At 40.2% G+C, this 24,864-nt stretch overlaps 1 protein-coding gene across 1 annotated transcript in view; it reads right to left on the bottom strand.

Annotated features, from left to right (window-relative positions):
• Window positions 1-24,864, bottom strand: part of tgfb2 (transforming growth factor, beta 2) — a 125,347-nt gene that overhangs the window by 5,509 nt on the left and 94,974 nt on the right. Inside the window, exons 2-5 of the mRNA XM_061948628.2 lie at window positions 21,824-21,987; window positions 4,342-4,474; window positions 2,482-2,592; window positions 2,160-2,334 (exon numbers count right to left, since the gene is read on the bottom strand). Of these exons, the coding sequence (XP_061804612.1) occupies window positions 2,160-2,334; window positions 2,482-2,592; window positions 4,342-4,474; window positions 21,824-21,987 (583 nt within the window). The remainder of the gene's footprint in view (window positions 1-2,159; window positions 2,335-2,481; window positions 2,593-4,341; window positions 4,475-21,823; window positions 21,988-24,864) is intronic.

Raw genomic sequence — 24,864 nt, 5'->3', positions numbered from 1 at the left:
AAAATATCCCAAATTTTCACTACCCCTTTGTTGGCTGACAGTCACGTTACAAAGTGACCGGTCGTGCTAATTAAATTAGACGGATAAACCTCATTGGGTATTTTTTTGGTTAGAAAACAACAAAAAACACCATTTCAAAGTATCAGACTTTGATGGAAAAAGAGTATTCAAATATTGTTTTGAATATTGTATTTCTGTTCTGTGATTCACTGGTAAGACTGTATTTGCTTTGCTGCTGCTTATTGAGTGTAGAGAATAAGTTGGTTAATTTTAACAGAGGGTGGCAGAATGTAAAAATGGTATTATATTGTAAAGGAACTGCGCCTATCATTCACAATCACTATGTGAACCAAAAACAAATATGTTTTTCTTTTTTATGCATTCTAATTTATTATACGGCTTGTACAAGGTGGCTAACAATGTAGTTAATGAGAGTACTCTATTGCGACCATAAAGCCCTCTAAAAACATCCAAGAACCGCCAACAATACTCCGTTTACATGCATTGGCCTGAATATTAACCAAATATAAGCAACATTGTTATTATATATTATCAATAAGGCTGTCAAATGATAAAAATATTTAATTGTGATCAATCGCATTGTTCATAGTTAACTCAAAATGAATCACGATTAATCGCAGATAGATATTTTTTCATCATTAATACGTTTTTTACTAGACAGATAATTTTCAGGTTTTTAATACAATGACTGGACAAGTAGTTTGCTTGAATGAAATGTGTTTGAAACATTATGCTTTTTTTAAACATCACTAGTCAGTTCGCTAACTGCAAAATGTACTTCCTGTTTTGTGCCTTGAACCGGAAGTATATTCGTCCATAGCGGTTCTGCTCGAAAGGATTCTTTATTCATTATTCCAAGCAACGTTTTTAAGTTTTACAATATAACTAAAACAATTCATACTTCCTAAACCATTCCAAGTATGTTTTCATGCATATTTCTAAGGGCTATCGTCATGTAATCCAGCTAACATTGTTAGCATTAGCGGATATGCCAACACGTTTACAACTGTCTGAAACAATACGAAAACAATGCCATTGTAAGGCAATAATACTAACACAGTTTTGTAAGTTCACCAAGACGTCACCGTGACGTTATTGAGTCTGTTTAGCTGATTGGAAAGCTAGCTTCTGCAGCTAGTGGGTGACTTACGTTTTGTTTGATCAGCCTTTTTACTGCTGTGCTACAGGCACTGTTTGGAAACAATTAGGTTATGTAAATAAACATTTACAAAATTGTTTGTACCGGTATATATCTGTGGCTAATAGTGAGGTGCAGCTAATATATGTAAAACCATTTTTTTGTTGTAAAACTTAGTGACCGCGGCTTTAATACTAGTGCGGTCTATAGCCCAGAAAATAGGGTAGTAAAAAAAGATTGATGATTTAATCATTTGTTGAACTTAAACGCTGCCGACCAAATGAGATGTGTTCGGATTTCCGTATACAGTAAATCTGGATTGACAGTCGATTGTCACCATGGTGACAGTGAGTGTTTTAAAAGACTGCATCATTCATCCAAGTATTTGTTTTGTCCATCATGTAGACATGCATTGCTTGATCTGCGCTAAAGCAAGGCACAGCAAGTGAAGTCAAAGGAAATCAGTCCTATCCTCAACCCTTTTAATCTGCGATGGAAAGCCCGAGCATGACAAATGTGGCCCACGGACTGCCAGTTGACGTTCACTGCCTTTGGAACTACAATGATGGTGCATTCAATCGTTCAAAAGCACTCCTGTATACAAACGTAAAACTGTTCATGGCTAAGTAAATGTATATTGATATACAGTATATCTTGCACTTTGTACAGTAGGAAGGGGATCCATATGGCCCTATTCGTGTCACAGTTTACCTGACACGTGAAATGTGATGAATTGGGGTTGGAGGGTGCCCTATAAACTTCAGTCGCCAGATGGCAGTAGAGTGTTGAATATCATAAAATCTGTTTTGTGGCAATTCCAACTAAGACCAAAGCATCATTTACTACGTAGAGAGGCACTTTCCATCATTTTCAGCAGACAGCATTGCAAAATGATTAACAACCCCCTCTTCCTCTCGCCCCAGGAATGGGGCCATATGAATTCCCTACTATACGTCGAAAGAGCTAGTTTATTTATAAAAATGGTTATGGAGCTCAGTACTTGGAACAGTAAGCTGCATCCAGGGCTCTCTTGGTCCGATGGGCTTTGTGGTGAAATGGCGACTCCAACCGGTAAGAGGGCAGCAGCATAACTAGAAGGTGAGGAGCTCTAACGCTGTGGCGCCGCCTCTTGAATACTTTCAGGTCACCACCGTGGATGAAGCTGTCATCAATACCTGCAGACGGTATAAACAGATCAATCAGCTGCAGCAGACTACAATATAACAGGACATGGATACTAATTAGCTACAGAGACATGTTTGGTTATGGTAGTGCACACAGCGTAACCTAACATTGATTAACAAGCTTTCAGATCAAATAACCTGCAAACCGTGCCTCCAGCTCCTCGCTCTTGTTGGGAATGATGTAGTTATTCGATGGCACAAAGGTACAACATGGACAGTGTAGGCTCAGCTTGAATCCACTGTTTCTGTCTAAGGAGAGACACATCCACGTTACAATGTTCTACAGCCAATCACATACCTGCCAACTTTTGAAATCAGAAAAACCTAGTAGCCAGGGTCCAGGGGCCGCAGGCCCCGGTAGGTCCAGGACAAAGTCCTGGTGGGGGGCTCAGGCTTCGCCCCCCGACGCAAAATGATTATTAGCATTCAGACAGGTTAAAATGTTGCTAAAACCATCACTTTTCTATCAGTCACAGTGACTTTTCAAAACAAAAATATTACAGCAAAAATCATATGGGTTGATTGACATGTTTATTCTGTAAGCTAACTTCAATAGTTTGAAATTATTTTGACAGTTAATGCCAGTTATCCTGTCAACGTTTCACAAGACTTCAATTTGTTAATTGAAAGTATAAACAGTATAAACACTTTTTACAGTAAACAAATGGTAAAACAGTACTAAACAATTCCATTAAAAAAAAAAATTGGTGTCATTATTAACTTTCTGTCCAAGCTTGTATAATCTACTGCCTTGTTCAATTGTAAAAAATATTCTATGCCTAAAATTCACATTTCTATCACGATTATCATACTGTAAACATGGTAAGCTAACTTCATTAAAATTAATAGTCCTGTCAATAGCATGGAATTACAATTCAAATGTAGTTTTTTTGTAAGCCTTTCAAAAGAATTCAAAATATGAAAAATTAATGAAAATTAATTTAAGCCATCAGACACTTGAAAAGTGGCACATCACATCTCTAATGTAATCATTTTAACTTGTCAACAGAAATAGCACTGCAAAAATATTAAGGACATACTTCTGTATTTTGGTAGTTATGCTGTCAACATTTAACAAGATTTCTTCAACTTGGACTTGAAAGAATAAATAGTATAAACACTTTTAACAGTATAACAGTACTAAACAATTCCAATAGATAACATTGGTGTCATTACCTTTTTGTGGCTAAAATCCAAATTTTTGAGGATTCTGTTCCAAGACACTGAATAATGTTTGATGTTTTGGTTCGACCACATCCATATTTTTTGGCGATTTTCGAGTCGGGAAACATTTTACGAAATAACTGTCCCATGTGATCAGCCAGTGCAATTGGAAGTCCATGCTCAATTATTGCCTCCGTAAATAAAACTTCGGCATTTATCACATCCAAAGAATCTGTTTGGGCGACGAGAAACGTTGAAAGTTTTCCACTTGTATCGCTAGCAAAGGCATTAGACTTGTGTTTTTTTGTCCCAACGTGGTCTTTTACATCGCTAATTCCTCCGTGTCCGATCGAAAAATCTTGTCTGCACAAGGTGCAATTCGCGTAGTTTTCACCCTTTTTGGAACGGATAATTATTCCCGGATAGGCTTTTGAATATTCTTCACGGAATGACTGCAGTTTTCTTTTCGGTTTAAGACTTGTTTGCGATTTTTCTCCGGCTGATTCCATGATCGTTCGCTCGTTTGGAAACAATGGCAACTGGTGCCTCGTGCTTGGCAGCGGTGCTATAAATAGCCTCGCGCATGGCATTCGGAATGGCTCGATAGGAAGTTACGGGAAGCAGTGTCGATTGTCATTGTTGTTACGCGATTTCGTGAATAAAACTTAAATTTTTTATTTTTTTTTTAATTAATGAAAAACTGTATTTTTTATCACTGAAACCGTAACCCGGAATAGGTTAATGAAAACCGTACTAATTACGGGAAAACCGGAGTAGTTGGCAGGTATGCAATCATAAAACGTCAAGGAACTGAAAGGAAATGCATGCAGTCACCTCTGTGGTTCATCCATTCGTTCACAGCCTGCGTCACATCGAAGGTCAGCCATTCGCCTTCTGTTTGTGTTCGTACCACTCTGCTGTCGATATATCGTTGTGTTGGGGATGCCAGGTCTTTGTGGGTTAAAATCTGTCCACAGTACAGAGGTATGAAACATCAAAACTAACACTTCAAATCCGAAACATTACAATAACTGCGATTCATCACTGAATATGACTTTTATTTAGTCATCCATAGTCCACGATTGTTTTTCCTTATCCCATTGGATCCTTGTTTTTTTCCGTTTAGGTCGAACTCGATTTAGCTCAGGGGCCACATGAAAGAAAACATATTCCCAAGTGGGTTATACTGGTAAAATCATGGCATGATAACTTAAAGGGGAACATTATCACCAGACCTATGTAAGCGTCAATATATACCTTGATGTTGCAGAAAAAAGACCATACATTTTTTTAACCGATTTCCGAACTCTAAATGGGTGAATTTTGGCGAATTAAACGCCTTTCTATTATTCGCTCTCGGACGTCACATCGGGAAGCAATCCGCCATTTTCTCAAACACCGAGTCAAATCAGCTCTGTTATTTTCCGTTTTTTCGACTGTTTTCCGTACCTTTGAGACATCATGCCTCGTCGGTGTGTTGTCGGAGGGTGTAACAACACAAACAGGGACGGATTCAAGTTGCACCAGTGGCCCAAAGATGCGAAAGTGGCAAGAAATTGGGCGTTTGTTCCGCACACTTTACCGACGAAAGCTATGCTACGACAGAGATGGCAAGAATGTGTGGATATCCTGCGACACTTAAAGCAGATGCATTTCCAACGATAAAGTCAAAGAAATCTGCCGCCAGACCCCCATTGAATCTGCCGGAGTGTGTGAGCAATTCAGGGACAAAAGACCTCGGTAGCACGGCAAGCAATGGCGGCAGTTTGTTCCCGCAGACGAGCGAGCTAAACCCCCTGGATGTCTTGGCTCACACCGTCCCTTATGCCACCGAAGATGATCAAGAGAAGAATATCGACCCAAGCTTCCCTGGCCTGCTGTCATCAACTCCAAAATTGGACAGATCAGCTTTCAAGAAAAGATAGCGGATGAGGGTATGTCTACAGAATATATTAATTGATGAAAATTGGGCTGTCTGCACTCTCAAAGTGCATGTTGTTGCCAAATGTATTTCATATGCTGTAAACCTAGTTCATAGTTGTTAGTTTCCTTTAATGCCAAACAAACCCATACCAATCGTTGGTTAGAAGGCGATCGCCGAATTCGTCCTCGCTTTCTCCCGTGTCGCTGGCTGTCGTGTCGTTTTCGTCGGTTTCGCTTGCATACGGTTCAAACCGATATGGCTCAATAGCTTCAGTTTCTTCTTCAATTTTGTTTTCGCTACCTGCCTCCACACTACAACCATCCGTTTCAATACATGCGTAATCTGTTGAATCGCTTAAGCCGCTGAAATCCGAGTCTGAATCCGAGCTAATGTCGCTATAGCTTGCTGTTCTATGCGCCATGTTTGTTTGGAAAATGGACGGGTGTATATAACGATGGTTAAAATCAGGCACTTTGAAGCTTTTTTTAGGGATATTGCGTGATGGGTAAAATTTTGAAAACAACTTCGAAAAATAAAATAAGCCACTGGGAACTGATTTGTAATGGTTTTAACCCTTCTGAAATTGTGATAATGTTCCCCTTTAAAAATAACCCTAACCCTAAGTACGAAGTGTCCAAACACGCAAGTGTTGACACATGGCACATAGCTTCGACCCCTTTGGAGTCATGCGCGCTCTTGCTATTGCGGCATCTAGTGGACACATTTAGAACAGCAGTTTCTTTCATTCAGAAATTAGAGCTGATTTTTATAGTTAGCAAAGTCATCTCACGGGGCGGATAAAACCTGTTCGCGAAACTGATCCGCCCCACGCGCCGTACGTCTGACACTCCTTGTTTAGGCATTAATGATGGCTTTCAGTTAGTTTCTCTGTCTTCAAATCCAATTTCCTTAGGCGGTTTCTTACAGTTCGGTCACAGACGATGACTTTAGTTTCCACCCATTTGTTCTTCATTTGTTCTGATTTCAAGACATATTGCCTAAAGTATTCTTTTTTTCTGTGTCATGGACTAGATGTTTACCTTGGTCTACCAGTATGCTTGCTTGTTGTTTGTACTTGGTCCAGATTTTAGACACAGCTAACTGTGAACAATCAACATCTTTTGAAACATTGCGTGATGATTTACCTTCTTGAAAAAGTTAGAAAATCCTCTCCTCTGTTTCAATAGACATCTCTTGTGTTGGAGCCATGATTCATGTCAATCCACCTGATGCAACAGCACTCCAAAAGTGTGAACACTCCCTTTTAACTGCAGACTAATGAACATATTTAATCTGAAGCTTTAGAAATGAATGGGTGATTACACTAGTGATTACATTTCTTTTTACACTGCGCTTGATCCAAAGACGAAACTGGTACTGACTATCACATTCATTTTCTTGATTTCTTGAGATAGGCTCCAGCACCCCCCGCCACCCCAAGAGGGACAAGCGGTAGAAAATGGATGAATGGATGGATTCTAGTGTTTCTTAAAGCCAGGAAGTGGCCATTTGAATTGACCATAGTTCATACTTGCCAACCTTGAGACCTCCGATTTCGGGAGGTGGGGGTTGGGGGCGGGGGACGTGGTTAAGATATATATATATATATAAGAAATACTTGATTTTCAGTGAATTCTAGCTATTAAATATATATATATATATATTTTATTATATATATATATATATAAATAAAAGAAATATTTGAATTTCAGTGTTCACTTATTTACACATATACACACACATAACACTCATCTACTCATTGTTGAGTTAAGGGTTGAATTGTCCATCCTTGTTCTATTCTCTGTCACTATTTCAGAACACACACATTATACAACTATACATTATAAAATCAATAAGAAAACGGGAGCTCTAATTTGGGAGTCTGAATTAGGATCAGAAGTTCCTATATAAACATTGCGCACTCACGTCGCCTTTTTGTATTGATTACTGCAGCTGTGCACTGGATTCATTCACAAATACAAACTACAACTCACAAACACTTTAGAGTTAGGCTCCACCATCAGAATGTGTACTTAAACTTATAAAGATCACATGGATATTATTCAGTGAGTTGATTCACCAAAACTAACCTGTTATACAGGAGGAAAAAGCACACAGGACGTTTCAATTGTTCACAGACTGGTCGCGCTCATCAGAATGACAAGACACTTCCGGTCTGCAGGTGATAGCATTCAATTGGGAAGAAACGCCCTACTGCCCCCTACTGATCAATGTGAATACTTATAAATGTGTAATGACAGCTCCAAAAACAAATTCAAACCACAAAATAAAATAAATAAATCAACACAAAAATGTGACACATTATGAGTGGGTCACATATGCATGTACAGTAGATGACAGTATTGTCCTGTTTAAAAGTGTCACAACATTGCTGTTTACGGCAGACAAACTGCTTTACGGTAGACGAAAACTTGACTGCTGTTGTTGTGTGTTGTTGCCGCGCTGGGAGGACATTAATGAAACTGCCTTACAATAAACCCACATAAGAAACCAAGAACTCGCCCTCGATCATTCTACAGTTATAACGTGATTGGGCAGGCAAGCTGTTTATATTGTGGGAAAGCGGACGTGAGAACAGGCTGTCAACACGTCACTCAGGTCCGCATGGAGCTGGAGGGGGCGTGGTCTCCAGCTCCGCCTGAATTTCGGGAGGTTTTCGGGAGAAGCGCTGAATTTCGGGAGTCTCCCGGAAAATCCGGGAGGGTTGGCAAGTATGCCATAGTTAAAGGTCTTGTCTGTTATCTGTTTATTTTTTTCTACAAAATGAAACAACTGAATGAAAATCCTCCAAGTCTGGTGTTTCCATATATTCCCTTTTATATTCCTTTTAAAAATAAATAATGAATCAAGTCGAATTAACTTGGAATATTCAAGTATACGTGCTATAACTACATTTATGTGGCATTACTGACATCTTGTTACCAATCAGTATACACTACTACAGTGTTTCTTAACCATAGAGCCCATTGTCGATCTGTTCCTAAGCTGTGGTTCGTATTGGCCGCTAACTAAAAAAACCAAAAAACATATTAGCATTTGTAACAATAATTATTTCTGAAAAAAGTCGCATATCTGCGTGCTGTCTGTGCCTTATAACAAATATTATTATTAAATACAATGCCAGCACAAAATAATTTGTCTTTGTGGTGGTCAACTCCTCCAGATCCAACCCAGTGGTGGGCCATCAGGGCCAATAAGGCCTAGCCTAACATAACCAGAAATCATGATCATAATTAAAGATAAAAGTATTTTTTTTATTTACTCTCCCTAAATATCTAAAAGTATTAATTTTCTCTTCATGTCATATTATGCTCTTTCCAGTGCTGTTGCTTTTAGGTTAGAGTTTGTATCCAATCAGAATTCAGCTATCTTATGTTGCCATGCTGTACGAAATCTGCCCGGTGCCTTCAGAATCAACATAGAGTTGATAGACAACTGCGATAGCCAATCAGATTCCAAGTTGTTGTCAGTAAGGCCTTCTAGCTGGCCTTGCGCTGTGATTGGATACTCACTTGAGAGTCCTAAGTGAGTATCCAATCACAAGTTGCGAAAACAGGAAGTGGCACAGGAGTCATACGAGCCATAGAAAGCCACAGAAAACTCGCTGGTACTCACTTAATTGACTGATAAGTTTGCATGGTGCAAACTTGTTTTCAGTAAAGCACGGCTGGCGAACACCTACCTGGAACCATGACAATACATGCGCTTGCTGTTAAAGCATTTACTGCTAAAAATTCCAAAAATGAGGAAATCTGAGGAAGAAAAGAAAGACGCTATACAAAAACAAAGAAGAGCCAAAATTCGAATAAATATCGGTCCGGCCTATTCAAGATGGAGGGCATTGCGGGCCAGTCTTGGACTAACTTTGGAAGCTTAATTGGCTGTTTTCCTTCTAGACAGGTAATCTGATGTTCCATTTTCCTATATTTTGTGTGTATCCTTTTGCGTGGCGACATGTGATACCAATTACTGTTTCATAGTTTGTGGTTTTTGCATTTAGATTTTTGCTCAATCTTTGTATAATGTATGGTGATATTACAGCACCTAAATGGGTATTTCATAATTTGAGTAAACAAAAACATGTACCTGTGACGACGACATTTATTTTCTGCAACAAAATACGAACTTGGGGATCCTTCAATGCAAACTTCAGACTGTCAACAACTTATGCGTGTGCCCGTACAGCTCTTGTGTGCGATTTTGTGCACTTCCAGAGAGGGGAAGACTGGGCGGGGCTATCAGCAAGGTGCGCAGAGTGGGGGTCAGGATTTACAGTTTGAATTCTGCCTGGCAGTGACGTGCAGTCAGGGGAGGCAGGTGAGGCGGGGCCTCACGTGCCATCATGGAAAGAAAAAAAATGTAAAAAGAAAAAAATTCATTAAATTGTTATATGTATCCAGTGATTATACTATAAAGTTATTTTCCATTTAACTTCACCAGTTTTAGATTATTTTTATTCAAAATCGCTGAATTTTCACATTTGCCATTCAAATACTGAGAAGAGACTTGCGGTGATCAGCCTCACCATGCATTGCACAATGACTCGGCTAACTGCTGGCCTGCTGTGCAGTGAGACCGTATTGCTATATGAATTATATTATACATGTCCATAGTTTAGTTAGCTGAGGTATATAATGTACAGTGTATTTTGTCAACAACTGTATGTGTGTAACGTATTTCTTGTGCTGAGCAATCATAAAACGGCTGCGAAGACGCACTGGCTGAGGCTCACAGTAATCCCGCCTCATGGTGGTAGAGGGCACTAGTGATCCCAGAGATCATTTCTGCGACTACTCGGCTGCAGAATAAGTGACAACAAGCAGCAACAGTTAGCGATCGTTTATTTTTTCCTCTCGCCTGGACTTTTAACATGGAGGATTACATATCTAAAATAAAACAGTTTTCTAAATTGGACTTTCAATCGAAGCAGGAGGTAATAATTAAAGGAAGATCTCCATCGAGACAGAGAGACTTTTAAAACTGAAGAAAGATAAGGAAGACTTCTATAAACAAGTTATCGATGCTTTCGGTCCGAAGGAGCGGCGCATGGACTTCATTTATAAGTAAAGGAAATATCATAATAACGTTTTTTTATTAAATGTGCTTTTTTGTGTGCTACAGTTTGTATGTGTAAAGTTAAAGTTAAGTTAAAGTACCAATGATTGTCACACACACACTAGGTGTGGTGAAATGTGTCGTCTGCATTTGTCCCATCCCCTTGATCACCCCCTGGGAGGTGAGGGGAGCAGTGGGCAGCAGCGGCGCCGCGGGAATCATTTTTGGTGATTTAACCCCCAATTCCAACCCTTGATGCTGAGTGCCAAGCAGGGAAGAATGCTGGTATGAGCTTTTAAACGTAACCCGTTAACTGCTGCCAATCAAATGGAGAATAAATACTCTTTAGGGTAAATCTGACTGTGATGAAGTCAGTGCCTCACCAGCCATGAACCTCACCCCACGTCACTGCTGCCTGGTGACACAAGATTCAAGTACCCCGGCTTTAAACCATAACTAGGTTTGAAATAATCATTAAATATGATTAAAATAAGGAGTAAGATTACTAATTCAGTGTTAATATTTGAGTGGGCCCCGGGCCCCTATGTAATTAAATAGTTGGGTCCTGAGGTTAAAAAGGTTAAGTGCCCCTGTTTTAGACACCTAAAGACAGCCTAAATAAAAGGTGGTTTCAAATAAACTTTAAAGATACCTCATCATTTTTACTTAATTTACTGTAACTTTAGTTGATTGAAATGTTATGAAATTTACTTAAGTGAAACTAGACAAACTAAATCAATTTAGAAAACTAAAGAATACATTCAGTCAAAAAACTAAGACTAAAAATTAAATCTCGTCAAAATGAACACAGGAAGAATAACAGTAGTTGCGGTTTGAACAGAGGGCCGAAGGATTTGAACAATGCATGGACTCCCTACCCCCTAACTTAGCTCAGGTGTGCAGAAGCATATACAATAGAGGGGAAATGGTATTAAGACATTCAATACTCTTATTTATCTAAACAAGAAACAACAATCACATCGAATAACTTGAGGTCAAACCAGCATCCTCCCTCTTCTTTGATTGATTGGCCAGGTCTGTGAGGAGGAGCGAGAGCGGAACCAGATGGCGGACTGACCTCTATTATTCTGCTGTCCTGTCCTTCAGAACCATGCTTATTTTGGCTCATCTTTATCTAATGTGTAAAACACAATTCCTGCTGTTTTAATTCAGATCTCCTTTTTTACTGAGAATTGGGATAAATGACACATTGAGGTTTAGGCAACGATTAGCTGCTGCATGTCACCGTTAAGTGGATGCTTCGAGGGCACTCGTGTTCGGAAGAGACACGGTCGTTGTGACTGGCCCTGTTTCTAATTCAAACCATCCAAAAACTTGCCACGACTAAGCACACGCATGGAGAAAACAGACAACCTAAGTCTCAAAAGCGGTGTTTGGTATGGTTTATGGTCTCGCTTTACTGTTTAACGGCAGCACGGTGGCCATTGCATCCGTTTTTTAATTCTTTCATTTTGCGAAGATCTCCCTTTTGGGTGGACAAATACAATGGGCATGGCTGTGAATGGTGGCATGTACGTGACGGCCTTGAAAGCCGATCCAATCCAACACTCCATTTCAGTTCAATTCAGCTTATTTTATTTCGGACATGCGAACCAGATTACATTAGCGCACAAACTAAGATGAACAGTTTTCATTTCAACATGTCCAAAAAGGAGTAGGAAGAAGCAGGGCTTATTAAATACCACTCCTTCTCCTCATCACAATAATCCCTCAGAACAATATATTTTTGTACACAAATGTTCTTCACTCTGTTATGATCTGGTGTTGGATCATAGTTTATTTTGGGTTTTGAGTCACTTGTGATATAAGTTATGTTTCAGCACTCCTGTTTTGTGTTGTCTTGGTTGTCATGGTTACTGATTGTTTTCGCTTGCATCTGATTAGTGTTCGGGACTCACACCTGTTCCCGGGCACTAATCAGAGAGCTATTTAGTCCTGCTTTTTCCCGTCACTCAGCCTGGTGCTTTTCTGTTACGGTGCTGGCGAGGAGGCATGATTATGCCGATTGTTTTTCCGGTGAGGACAGCAGGAACTCCAGAGACAGCATGCAGGTAGGACAAATGATTTATTTGTATAAATCATACACGAAAATAGAAACGAACAAAACAAGCGAACACAAGGAGAGCGTGCCTGGCACAAGGAAAGCTAACGGAATAGCACACACAGGGAAGGCATAAGTAGTGATGGGTTGATGAGGCGTCATGAAGCGTTTCGACACATTGCAAAACTGTATTGATACTGTATTGATACTGTGTCACTAAATACTGACATCTGCTGGACATTAAAAATCCCTACAGGCAACCTATGGACTGACTCAACTGACACTGATTTTATGACCTAGTATATACAATAATATAAACCAAGTCATTGTATTTCATTTAGGATTAGTTCATATCTTCATTTAAATAAAAATATATTCGTATCTTTTTTAGATACAGTCAATAAAAAATGTGAACATGGATCATAACATGGAAATCTAAGAGAATGTGTTGTGAATGAGGATGCTTGTGGACTGGGATTTTTTTTAATTAATTTTTGTACACATTTTTATTAAAAAAAAACAGTTTTTCCAACGTATTCAATTTTAGACTATTTCTTTCATTGATTGATTGAGACTTTTATTAGTAGGTTGCACAGTGAAGTACATATTCCGTACAATTGACCACTAAATGGTAACCCCCCAATAAGTTTTTCAACTTGTTTAAGTCGGGGTCCCTGATTCATGATACAGACATTGACTAACATCATAATACAGTCATCACACAAGTTAATCATCAGAGTATATACATTGAATTATTTACATTATTTACAATCCGAGGTGTGGGATATAGAGGGGAGGGCGGGGGGGGGTTAAGTTAGGTTGTTATCAACACTTCAGTCGTCTCTTCTTAGTTATTATTTCTCCGGCTGTAGAAAAGACCCGCTCACAGGGCACAGAGGAGGCGGGAGAGCGACACAGTTCGCGTATCGGTCACGTGACCAAAACAGTGCATGATCGGTCACGTGACTTTCTAAAAGCGGTACGCGCACCGACACAGGGTTTCGCTCTATGAGCTTGACGCATGCGCCGATGCATCGGTGTTGCCGGACCCCAGGCCCGGCCCTAACCAATCTGGCGCCCTAGGCAAGATTTTAGGTGGCGCCCCCCCACATCGGCAGTGAAGTGTATATACTCACAAGAACCCGAATAGCTTTGTCTTTGACCTTTTTTTTTTACTTACAACTATACCTAATATATAAAGGGGTGGAAAAGTGACTATTACCTGCAGGGCAAACATTAGCTAACCAGAAGGCAATAACAATGTAAACAAAAAACACCTGCTTGAGAGAGATCTAATACAAACATTTATATGCACGTACAACACTTAGAACTTTTAGCATATCAGTATGTGGAATTAAATTATGGAATGGATTAAGTAAAAAAGTTAAACATTGTACTGATATGATCCAGTTTAAGAGGTTGTTCAAAATAATAGTGCTTACAGAGTACAAAGAAGAAGAATTATGAGAAATACTTTCAACCTTATTGAAAATGAGATATTCTTCATCTCAGTATGTTAATAATGACTGAATTAATTAATTAATTACATAGTACAAAACTGTTGTATACTAACTCATAGATGTTATTTTATTATATAAAAAGGTCAGTAAATGATTCTATATATTTGTAAACGCTTTGAAGTGGGAAAGAGGTAGGATTAAATAAGCTTTGCTTCTTCCTACTCCTTTTCGGGCATGATGTAAAATGAAATGATATGAAATTGTGTGATGTATTATGATGTAAGTGTGTTCATGTTCGAAATAAACTAAAGAAAGAAAGAAATGTCCCTGAGGAATGTAAAGTGGGAGTACTGTAATTACCTAACGTTACATTATTATTTTCCATAACAATTTAGCCCCCTCCACAATATTAACCCGACGTTAAAACACAACTATTAGCAATTGCCGAATCATGTAACATTAGCTTAATGCTAAAAAGCCAGGTTACTATCACATTCTGTAACAGACAAATAATTTCATGTAGGCTAACGTTACCTACCTGCTACCTCTGTCTTTTCTCGTTTCTCCTCCTCTTCTTTTCTCTTTTTTCTTCCCTGGGCACCTGACAGTTTTGGCATCTTGTGTTGATTTTTTGATGTGGGGACGTCCAAAAAGAGTCACGATACGGGAAGGGAGGGGGCGCACCGTGCGGGGGAGGAGGGGGGGGCGTAATGTTGTAACAAATAATATTTCTATTAAATAGGCTTTACTTTGCATTTTAATTAACGTGGGATTATTTTTTGTATTTAGAAATAATAGTACCAACTTATTTTTTATTTTTTATTTTTTCTCCCAACATTTGTGGCACTGGCGTGGCGCCCCCTGATGGACGGCACCCTTAGCATTTGCCTATACGGCCTATGCCACGGGCCGGCCCTGCCGGACCCATCACTAGGCATAAGGCAACGCTTAGCTTACGAACACAAGGAATAAACGTGACAGTTGCGTAAAGCAAACAAAAGCACCAGGCTGAGTGACGAGAAAAAGCAGGACTAAATAGCTCTCTGATTAGTGCCCGGGAACAGGTGTGAGTCCCGAACACTAATCAGATGCAGGCGAAAACAATTAGTAACCATGACAACCAAGACAACACAAAACAGGAGTGCTGAAACATAACTTATATCACAAGTGACTCAAAACCCAAAATAAACTATGATCCAACACCAGATCATAACACACTCCTTGTGTTCCGTATACACCCCTTAAAGTTTTACATATTGGGTGCCAAGGCAAATCCCTCGGCACAGTACGCGAACGCACTGAAGCCTCCACCGATGAACCCAGCCCAAGTCCCGCGAAAAACCTTGGCCGCATACGCCCAAAAGTCCATTTTCGGATAAAAAGATTGCCGTTAATGGCTATTAATTATGGATGCTCTGCACAAACGCACACACCCATTGCATGTTCTCACCCACAGGAAAGATCTTCGCAAACGAAATAATTTCAAAACGAATACCATGACCGCTGTTGAACCAGCGAGCGAGACCATACGGCCCTCCAAACACTGCCCTTGCAACGTGTCGTCATTTTTCTCCATGCATGGTTGATCTAAAAGAGGGCGAATGATCTTGGCTTGTTCAAACGTCTGTACTTTCTATGCCAGTGGTTCTCAAATGGGGGTACGCGTACCCCTGGGGGTACTTGAAGGTATGCCAAGGGGTACGTGAGATTTTTTTAAAATGTCTGTCAAAAAGAACTGTGAAAAGAAATGCAATATTCAGTGTTGACAGCTAGATTTTTGTGGACATGTTCCATAAATTTTGATGTTAAAGATGTATTTTTTTGTGAAGAAATGTTTAGAATTAAGTTCATGAATCCTGATGGATCTCTATTACAATCCCCAAAGAGGGCACTTTAAGTTGATGATTACTTCTATGTGTAGAAATCTTTATTTATAATTGAATCACTTGTTTATTTTTCAACAAGTTTTTAGTTATTTTTATATCTTTATTCCCCCAAATACCGTATTTTTCGGAGTATAAGTCGCACCGGAGTATAAGTCGCACCTGCCGAAAATGCATAATACAAAAGGAAAAAAACATGTATAAGTCGCACTGGAGCCCGGCCAAACTGTGAAAAAAACTGCGACCTCATAGTCCGAAAAATACGGTAGTTCAAGAAAGACCGCAACAAATGAGCAATATTTTGCACTGCTATACAATTTAATAAATCAGAAACTGATGACATAGTGCTGTATTTTACTTCTTTATCTCCTTTTTTTCAACCAAAAATGCTTTGCTCTGATTAGGGGGTACTTGAATTAAAAAAATGTTCACAGGGGGTACATCACTGAAAAAAGGTTGAGAACCACTGTTCTATGCAACCACCTAACCACTGCCAACTTACACAAAATGACATATATTCACTTGTCTTTAGGATTGGAGGTTTTTTGTTGTTGTTTTTGTCACTCAAGCTATTGTTGGAACCTAATTTCCCATGATCCTCCACTGCACTAAAAAAGATAGTTGTAAACTTGCAGCGAGACTTTGATGTCTATCAAGGTAATTTAAATGAGAGACACTAGCCCATGGGTGTCAAACTCTGGCCCGCGGGCCAAAAGTGGCCCGCCGTGTAATTCCACTTGGCCCTTGAGGCCAAAAAAAAAAAAGTCTGCGGGCTATAGAGCGTTTTCTATTCGGGCTCCAGTACTATGGAAAGCCCTCCCGGTAACAAGTAGAGATGCTACTTCAGTAGAAGCATTTAAGTCCCATCTTAAAACTCATTTGTATACTATTTGTAGACCAGTTGATCTGCCGTTTCTTTTCTTTTCTCCTCTGCTCCCCTCTTTCTTGTGGAGGGGGGGGGGGGGGGGGGGGGGGGGGGCACAGGTCCGGTGGCCATGGATGAAGTGCTGGCTGTCCAGAGTCGGGACCCGGGATGGACCGCTCGCCTGTGCATCGGTTGGGAACATCTCTGCGCTGCTGACCCGTCTCCGCTCGGGATGGTGTCCTGCTGGCCCCACTATGGACTGGACTCTTACTATTATGTTGGATCCACTATGGACTGGACTCTCACAATATTATGTCAGACCCACTCGACATCCATTGCATTCGGTCTCCCCTAGAGGGGGGGGGTTACCCACATATGCGGTCCTCTCCAAGGTTTCTCATAGTCATTCACATTGACGTCCCACTGGGGTGAGTTTTTCCTTGCCCTTATGTGGGCTTTGTACCGAGGATGTCGTTGTGGCTTGTGCAGCCCTTTGAGACACTTGTGATTTAGGGCTATATAAATAAACATTGATTGATTGATTGATATCAAATTAACACTAGAGCTGAACCGCCGATTATATACAGCGGCAGTGCCGCGGTACACCGCTAATTCTCATAATTGCCAACCCTACCGGGAGACTCCCAAATTTCAGTGCCCCTACCGAAAATCGTCACGTCCACTTTTCATCCAGTCCATAATATGTGCGGCTTCTGCACGCACACACAAGTGAATGCCACGCATACTTGATCAACAGCCATACAGGTCACACTGAGGGTGGCCGTATAAACAACTTTAACACTGTTAGAAATATGCGCCACACTGTGAACCCACACCAAACAAGAATGACAAACACATTTCAGGAGAACATCCGCACCGTAACACAACATAACACAACAGAACAAATACCCAGAACCCTTTGCAGCACTAACTCTTCCGGGACGCTACAAGGTGTGTGTGTGTGTGTGTGGGGGTGGGGGGTGTTGGTGGTAGCGGGGGGTGTATTTTGTAGCGTCCCGGAAGAGTATTGCAGTCTACACGTATCTCTTATGTTTGACTGCTATCTACTGGTCACACTTACCTGCATCGTGGCCCACAATGAAAATGAGTTTAACGCCCTTGACTTAGAATATATTAAAAAAACATAAGCGTTTTTGTCTTATATTCGTCATGGTTCATGTGTCAGGTAAACCACGACAAATAGTGCCTTTTGAATCCCGTTTCTACTGTTTTATTTATTTATGTATTATAATCATTATTATTGATATTTTTTTTGTTAAAATAAAGCCAATAATGACATTTTTTTTGGTCCCCTTTAGTTAGAAAAGTACCGAAAAGTATCGAAATACAGATATTGGTATCGGGACAGCCCTATTAAGTCATACTTGCCAACCCTCCCGAATTTTCCGGTAGACTCCCGAAATTCAGCGCCTCTCCCGAAAACCTCCCGGGACAAATATTCTCCCGAAAATCTCCCGATTTTCAGCCGGAGCTGGAGGCCAGGCCCACTCCAGCTCCATGCAGACCTGAGTGAGGACAGCCTTTTTTCCCAACGGGAGGACAACAGCGTGACAAGAACTAAATCATCCAGACTAGAGATAAATTGTATTATTATGTTTATCTTACCTAAAAATAAATATATTTATTAATTAAAAAAAAAAAAACTAAATCATTTTTTACTGTATTTTGCTAAAAACATCAAAATTAATTGTATTTTTATTTTTATTTTTTCTGACTCCTCATTACATCCAACCATAGAATTAGACATTAAAATAAACATATTTGAAATAATTAATTTTAAATTATCATAATAATTCATTTAAAATGACCATATTTAATTATTAAAATAATTGCTTGTTTATCAACAACTTTAGCATTTTATTCATTACATTTTGAAGCTCTCAGAAGCCAAGTTATGTTATATTCCTTAAGATTTATTTATGCAAGTTTGAAGTATCAATTATATAAACACAGTTTTGTTTGCATATTTTCAGGATGTAGATTTATATATATATATATATATATATATATATATATATATATATATATATATACATATATATATATATATATATAGCTGTCAATATACTCCTCCCTTCTTAACCACGCCCCCAACCACGCCCTGCCCCACCCCCGACCACGCCCCCACCACCTCCCGAAATCGGAGGTCTTAAGGTTGGCAAGTATGTATTAAGTTGTCACTTTGACTATTAATTCCAAAGCAGGTTTTCCATTAGTTTGTTGCTAAACAACGATAATAATACAAAAAATATGGAAACTGTGTAATATTATCATGAAGCGGCCCTAAGGGCTTTGGTACCTGCGACGGGGCCCACGATGAAAATTAGTTTGACGCCCTTGCACTAGCCAATTAGTTTGGGTGTCTAATTTTGTCTATAGTTGACTCAGTGGCCTTAACGATGTATGTAAGTTCCTCCAACATATTCATCACAGCAAGTCTTTAACACTATTTCAGCGGCTCATATCTTTCAAACATGTCTAGATTAGTGTGTTTGTGATGGATGTCTGCAGAGTGGATTTTATCAGGTCTCGCTCGTTGTACCGGTCTGTCCCTTCCTCCCTAACACATTTACAGGCATGTTTGCATGAGAAAGTCTCTCGGTTTGGAGCTGTGTTTAGCCCAGCTGTCATCCCCTTGTCTGGATGTAAACAAAGCATGGAGACCGGCTGGTGCAGACAGGCTGACCCACACCCAGACCCAGGGTGACTGCAAAGTCAAAGTGTTGGAAACACTTATATAATAAAGTAGTACTTAAGTACTGTATGAAAGGAGCATGGAAGTTTAAAAACAATCTTTCTATGTCAGTGGCTTGACAGCAGTGGTCCTGTTCCCAGGCTCATCTGAACTTTGCCAATGAACACTGAAATGATTCAGGCAGGGCTTGGGAGAATGTCGTGTGGTCAAAATGGGACCAAAATTGAGCTCTTTGGCTTTAAATCAACTCAACTCTGTGTTTGCAGGCAGAGAAATGCTTAATATGACCCTAAAAACACAATCCTTAATGTCAAATAAAAAGGTGGATAATTCATGTTTTGAAGCCGTTTCTACCACCAAAATCCCTCTTGAGATGTGTGCAACCTTAGCGACCAACTATGTCCCTGGGCTTGCCAACAAGCGTTTCACCACCAATTACCAAGTCATGTTTTGCATCGCAGTCGGTTTTTTTCATTTTGTGTCTCTCAGTTACCATAAACCTAAAAGTAACAAAGTAACAAAATCACTTACAAATTACATTTACAAAATCAGCAGTGGATCAAACATGTATTTTGCTTAGAGATGTCTGATAATATCGTCCTGCCGATATTATCGGCCGATAAATGCTTTAAAATGTAATATCGGAAATGATCGGTATCGTTTTTTTTTTTATTATCGGTATCGTTTTTTTTATTTTTATTTTTTTATTTTTTTATTAAATCAACTTAAAAAAAAAACGATACACTTACAATTAGTGCACCAACCCCCCAAAAAACTCCCTCCCCCATTTACACTCATTCACACAAAAGGGTTGTTTCTTTATGTTATTAATATTCTGGTTCCTACATTATATATTAGATTAGATTAGATTAGATTAGATTAGATTTATTGGTCCCCTTGGGGAAATTCATTGTCACTGCCGTACATTTAAACACTAGACATTACACATCACACAAAAAAAATAACAAAAAGACATCATACATAACCAACACACATTTACAGGCTTGTCAGACAGGTCGGCCGGGCCTGCTGTTAAGGGCGGCTATAGCTGCAGGGATCAGGCTTTTCCTGAGGCGGGCCCTCCGAAATTTGATAGTTCTGTACCTGCGCCCTGATGGTAGTGGGATGATGTATTGGTGTAGTATCAATATATATCAATACAGTCTGCAAGGGATACAGTCCGTAAGCACACATGGTTGTGCGTGCTGCTGGTCCACTAATAGTACTAACCTTTAACAGTTAATTTTACTCATTTTCATTAATTACTAGTTTCTATGTAACTGTTTTTATATTGTTTTACTTTCTTTTTTATTCAAGAAAATGTTTTTAATTTATTTATCTTATTTTATTGTATTAATATTTAAAAAAGGACCTTATCTTCACCATACCTGGTTGTCCAAATTAGGCATAATAATGTGTTAATTCCACGACTCGGTTGATATCGGTATCGGTAATTAAAGAGTTGGACAATATCGGGTATCGGCAAAAAGCCATTATCGGACATCTCTAATTTTGCTCTCTGTATTATGTCACTAGAAATGTTTTGTACCATATTGGCCATCAAGGATGTCTGCAACAAGTGGGATGAACGACTAACTCTCATGTATAACCCAGGGTTGGGAGGTTTTTGTAAAACAGAACATTATACTGTGCAAAAATATAACACATCAAAAATCTATTCTGAAACAAGTATTAAGGATGAATTTATAGGCTGCTGCGACATTCAAAGTATATACGTATGTACAGCAGTTTAAAATTTGGTATAGACTATTACATTGAGGGATTTATTGGTCCATTGTGAGGGCATAACATATGAACAGTGTGTAGGCATTAACAACATTAACCTACTGGACAGATAAAGTTAAAGTAACAATGATTGTCACACACATACTAGGTGTGGCGAAATTATTTATCTGCATTAGACCCATTACCCTTGATCACCCCCTGGGAGGTGAGGGGAGCAGTAGGCAGCAGCGGTGGCCGCGCCCGGGAATCATTTTTGGTGATTTTACCCCCAATTCCAACCCTTGATGCTGAGTGCCAAACAGGGAGGTAATGGGTACCATTTTTATAGTCTTTGGTATGACTCGGCCTAGGTTTGAACTCACGACCTACCGATCTCAGGATGGACACTCTAACCACTAGGCCACTGAGTAGGTAGATGACTTAACCACACTACTCCCATGCGTATCCAAGTATTGGATGCAATCCACCAGTGAATTAAGTATTGAACAAAACAACTTTTAGAGCCCCTCAAGCCTTTTTCTTCACTGTAATGCCATAAATAATCCACAAATAACATTATTTACTTAAGACTTTAGCAGCTGTACCTGGTATAGCTCAATGCGTTGCTCTGGGACTCTGGCACTAGGGTTTTGAAGACGAAAGATCCTTAACTCAGCTTTCACCAAGTTGGAAGCATTCTTCTCCATGGAGGACACATCAAACATTACGCGTCTGAAGTAAGGGTTGAAGAGAGTGGGGGAGATAACATCTGAAACACAAAGAACAGGCAGGTTAAATCTGGGATTTGGACAGTATCAGTAAGATGGACACAAATATAGAGCACAGCACAAATATGGGAAGGAATACAGTTTATTGCCAAATAAACATAACCTGTGTTGATAATATAATATTTTAACACTATATAGGATAATAGCAGTGACGTGCGGTCACTAGAGGCAGGTGAGGCGAGGCCTCACCTGCCATCATGGAAAGAAAAAATTTTTAAAAAGAAAACAAATTAATTAAATTGTTAAATGTATTCAGTGATTATACTATAAAGTTATTTTCCATTTAACTTCACCAGTTTTCGATTATTTTTATTCAAAATCGCTGAATTTTCACATTTGCCGTTCAAATACTGAGAAGAGACGGTGCGGTGATCAGGAGCCAGTTGAGGCATGTCACTCAGTTGTGCTTCACCATGGATTGCGGACTCGGCTAACTGCTGGCCTGCTGTGCAGTGAGACCGTATTGCCATATGAACTATATTATACATTTCCATAGTTTAGTTAGCTGAGGTATATAATGTACAGTGTATTTTGTCAACAACTGTATGTGTGTAACGTATTTCTTGTGCTGAGCAATCATAAAACTGCTGCGAAGACGCACTGTGTGAGGCTCGCAGTAATCCCGCCTCCTGGTGCCGGTTAATGCACCCCCGCCGCAGAATGCACCCCCCGACGGGAGCGCCACACCAACCAAAGCCCACACCCAAACCCTCCATGTGCAAGACCGAATCCACCCAAAAAAAGTCACTTAACAAGAAGCCAAAAAGTGCAAAAACATCAATGCTCGCGCCGGAGGAGCAGTGAACGACTGCAGGGACACAACATTAGGTACACCTGCAGACTGCAGCACGGATTTCATATTTCATTCATTCACAACTCCTCCAACACGAACACCACTGTTCCCGCACTTATAAGTAAAGGTAAGACCATAATAACGTTTTTTTAATTAAATGTGCTTTTTTTGTGTGCTACAGTTTGTATGTGTAAAGTTAAGGTTAAGTTAAAGTACCAATGATTGTCACACACACTAGGTGTGGTGAAATTTGTCCTCTGCATTTGACCCATCCCTTGATCACCCCCTGGGAGGTGAGGGGAGCAGTGGGCAGCAGCGGCGCTGCGCCCGGGAATAATTTTTGGTGATTTAACCCCCAATTCCAACCCTTGATGCTGAGTGCCAAGCAGGGAAGAATGCTGGTATGAGCTTTTAAACACAACCCGTTAACTGCTGCCAATCAAATGGTGAATAAGATACTCTTTAGGGTTCATATGTTTGTAAATCTGACTGTGATGAAGTCAGTGCCTCACCAGCCATCAACCACACCGCACGTCACTGGATAATAGCAACATGCACTAAAATGTGCAACTGAACTTGTAATGTACGGTAATGTGACTTTCCAACGGGAAATTTAAAACAGATTCGCTTTCTTATACTTCTATACTTTTGTCACTTTTGACAATTGGTGTAAAAAAAAAAAATCCCCAGGGTTTAGCAATAAAAAGGTTCCATGACACATGACGGTCAAATGCAGGATATTCTGTTAAGGTTGTGGTGTGGCAATTATTAGGAATACAAAAATGGCTAGGTCACCATGTTTCTGCTTGGCCAATGAGCAATCAGCACAAATTTGGAATCACATTGGCATACTTGAAACTTCAGGTGCAAAGGTATGGAAATATTGTCGTGGAAATGAGTCAATAGGATGGAAAATTATGTAAACTGAAATATATTGTAGTTGTCTCATTTATTGCCAAGACAGTACATTGCCCATGCACACAAAGATGACTGTGAATGGTGGTTTGTCTATATGTTCACTACGATTGACTGGCTATTAAAGTCCAGAATGTACCTAATTTCTCACCCAATGTCAGCTGGGTTATGCTACAGCTCACCCATGACCGAGAGAAGGCTAAATAGAATATTAATAATACAAAGACAAATGTACACCTCTATTCAGGTGTACTGGAGAGGAGGCTACGCCGGATAGTCGAACCTCGGATTCAGGAGGAACAGTGTGGTTTTCGTCCTGGTCGTGGAACTGTGGACCAGCTCTATACTCTCGGCAGGGTCCTTGAGGGTACATGGGAGTTTGCCCAACCAGTCTACATGTGCTTTGTGGACTTGGAGAAGGCATTCGACCGTGTCCCTCGGGAAGTCCTGTGAGGAGTGCTCAGAGAGTATAGGGTATTGGACTGTCTGATTTTGGCGGTCCGCTCCCTGTATGATCAGTGTCAGAGCTTGGTCCGCATTGCCGGCAGTAAGTCGAACACGTTTCCAGTGAGGGTTGGACTCCGCCAAGGCTGCCCTTTGTCACCGATTCTGTTCATAACTTTTATGGACAGAATTTCTAGGCGCAGTCAAGGCGTTGAGGGGATCCGGTTTGGTGGCTGCAGGATTAGGTCTCTGCTTTTTGCAGATGATGTGGTCCTGATGGCTTCATCTGGCCAGGATCTTCAGCTCTCGCTGGATCGGTTCGCAGCCGAGTGTGAAGCGACTGGGATGAGAATCAGCACCTCCAAGTCCGAGTCCATGGTTCTCGCCCGGAAAAGGGTGGAATGTCATCTTCGGGTTGGGGATGAGACCCTGCCCCAAGTGGAGGAGTTCAAGTACCTCGGAGTCTTGTTCACGAGTGAGGGAAGAGTGGATCGTGAGATCGACAGGCGGATCGGTGCGGCATCTTCAGTAATGCGGACGCTGTATCGATCCGTTGTGGTGAAGAAGGAGCTGAGCCGGAAGGCAAAGCTCTCAATTTACCGGTCGATCTACGTTCCCATCCTCACCTATGAGCTTTGGGTTATGACCGAAAGGACAAGATCACGGGTACAAGCGGCCGAAATGAGTTTCCTCCGCCGGGTGGCAG

Source organism: Nerophis lumbriciformis, linkage group LG04 (assembly GCF_033978685.3).
Source record: "Nerophis lumbriciformis linkage group LG04, RoL_Nlum_v2.1, whole genome shotgun sequence".
NCBI classification, from domain to species: Eukaryota; Metazoa; Chordata; class Actinopteri; order Syngnathiformes; family Syngnathidae; genus Nerophis; species Nerophis lumbriciformis.
This window is presented reverse-complemented; position numbering and strand designations above follow the sequence as displayed.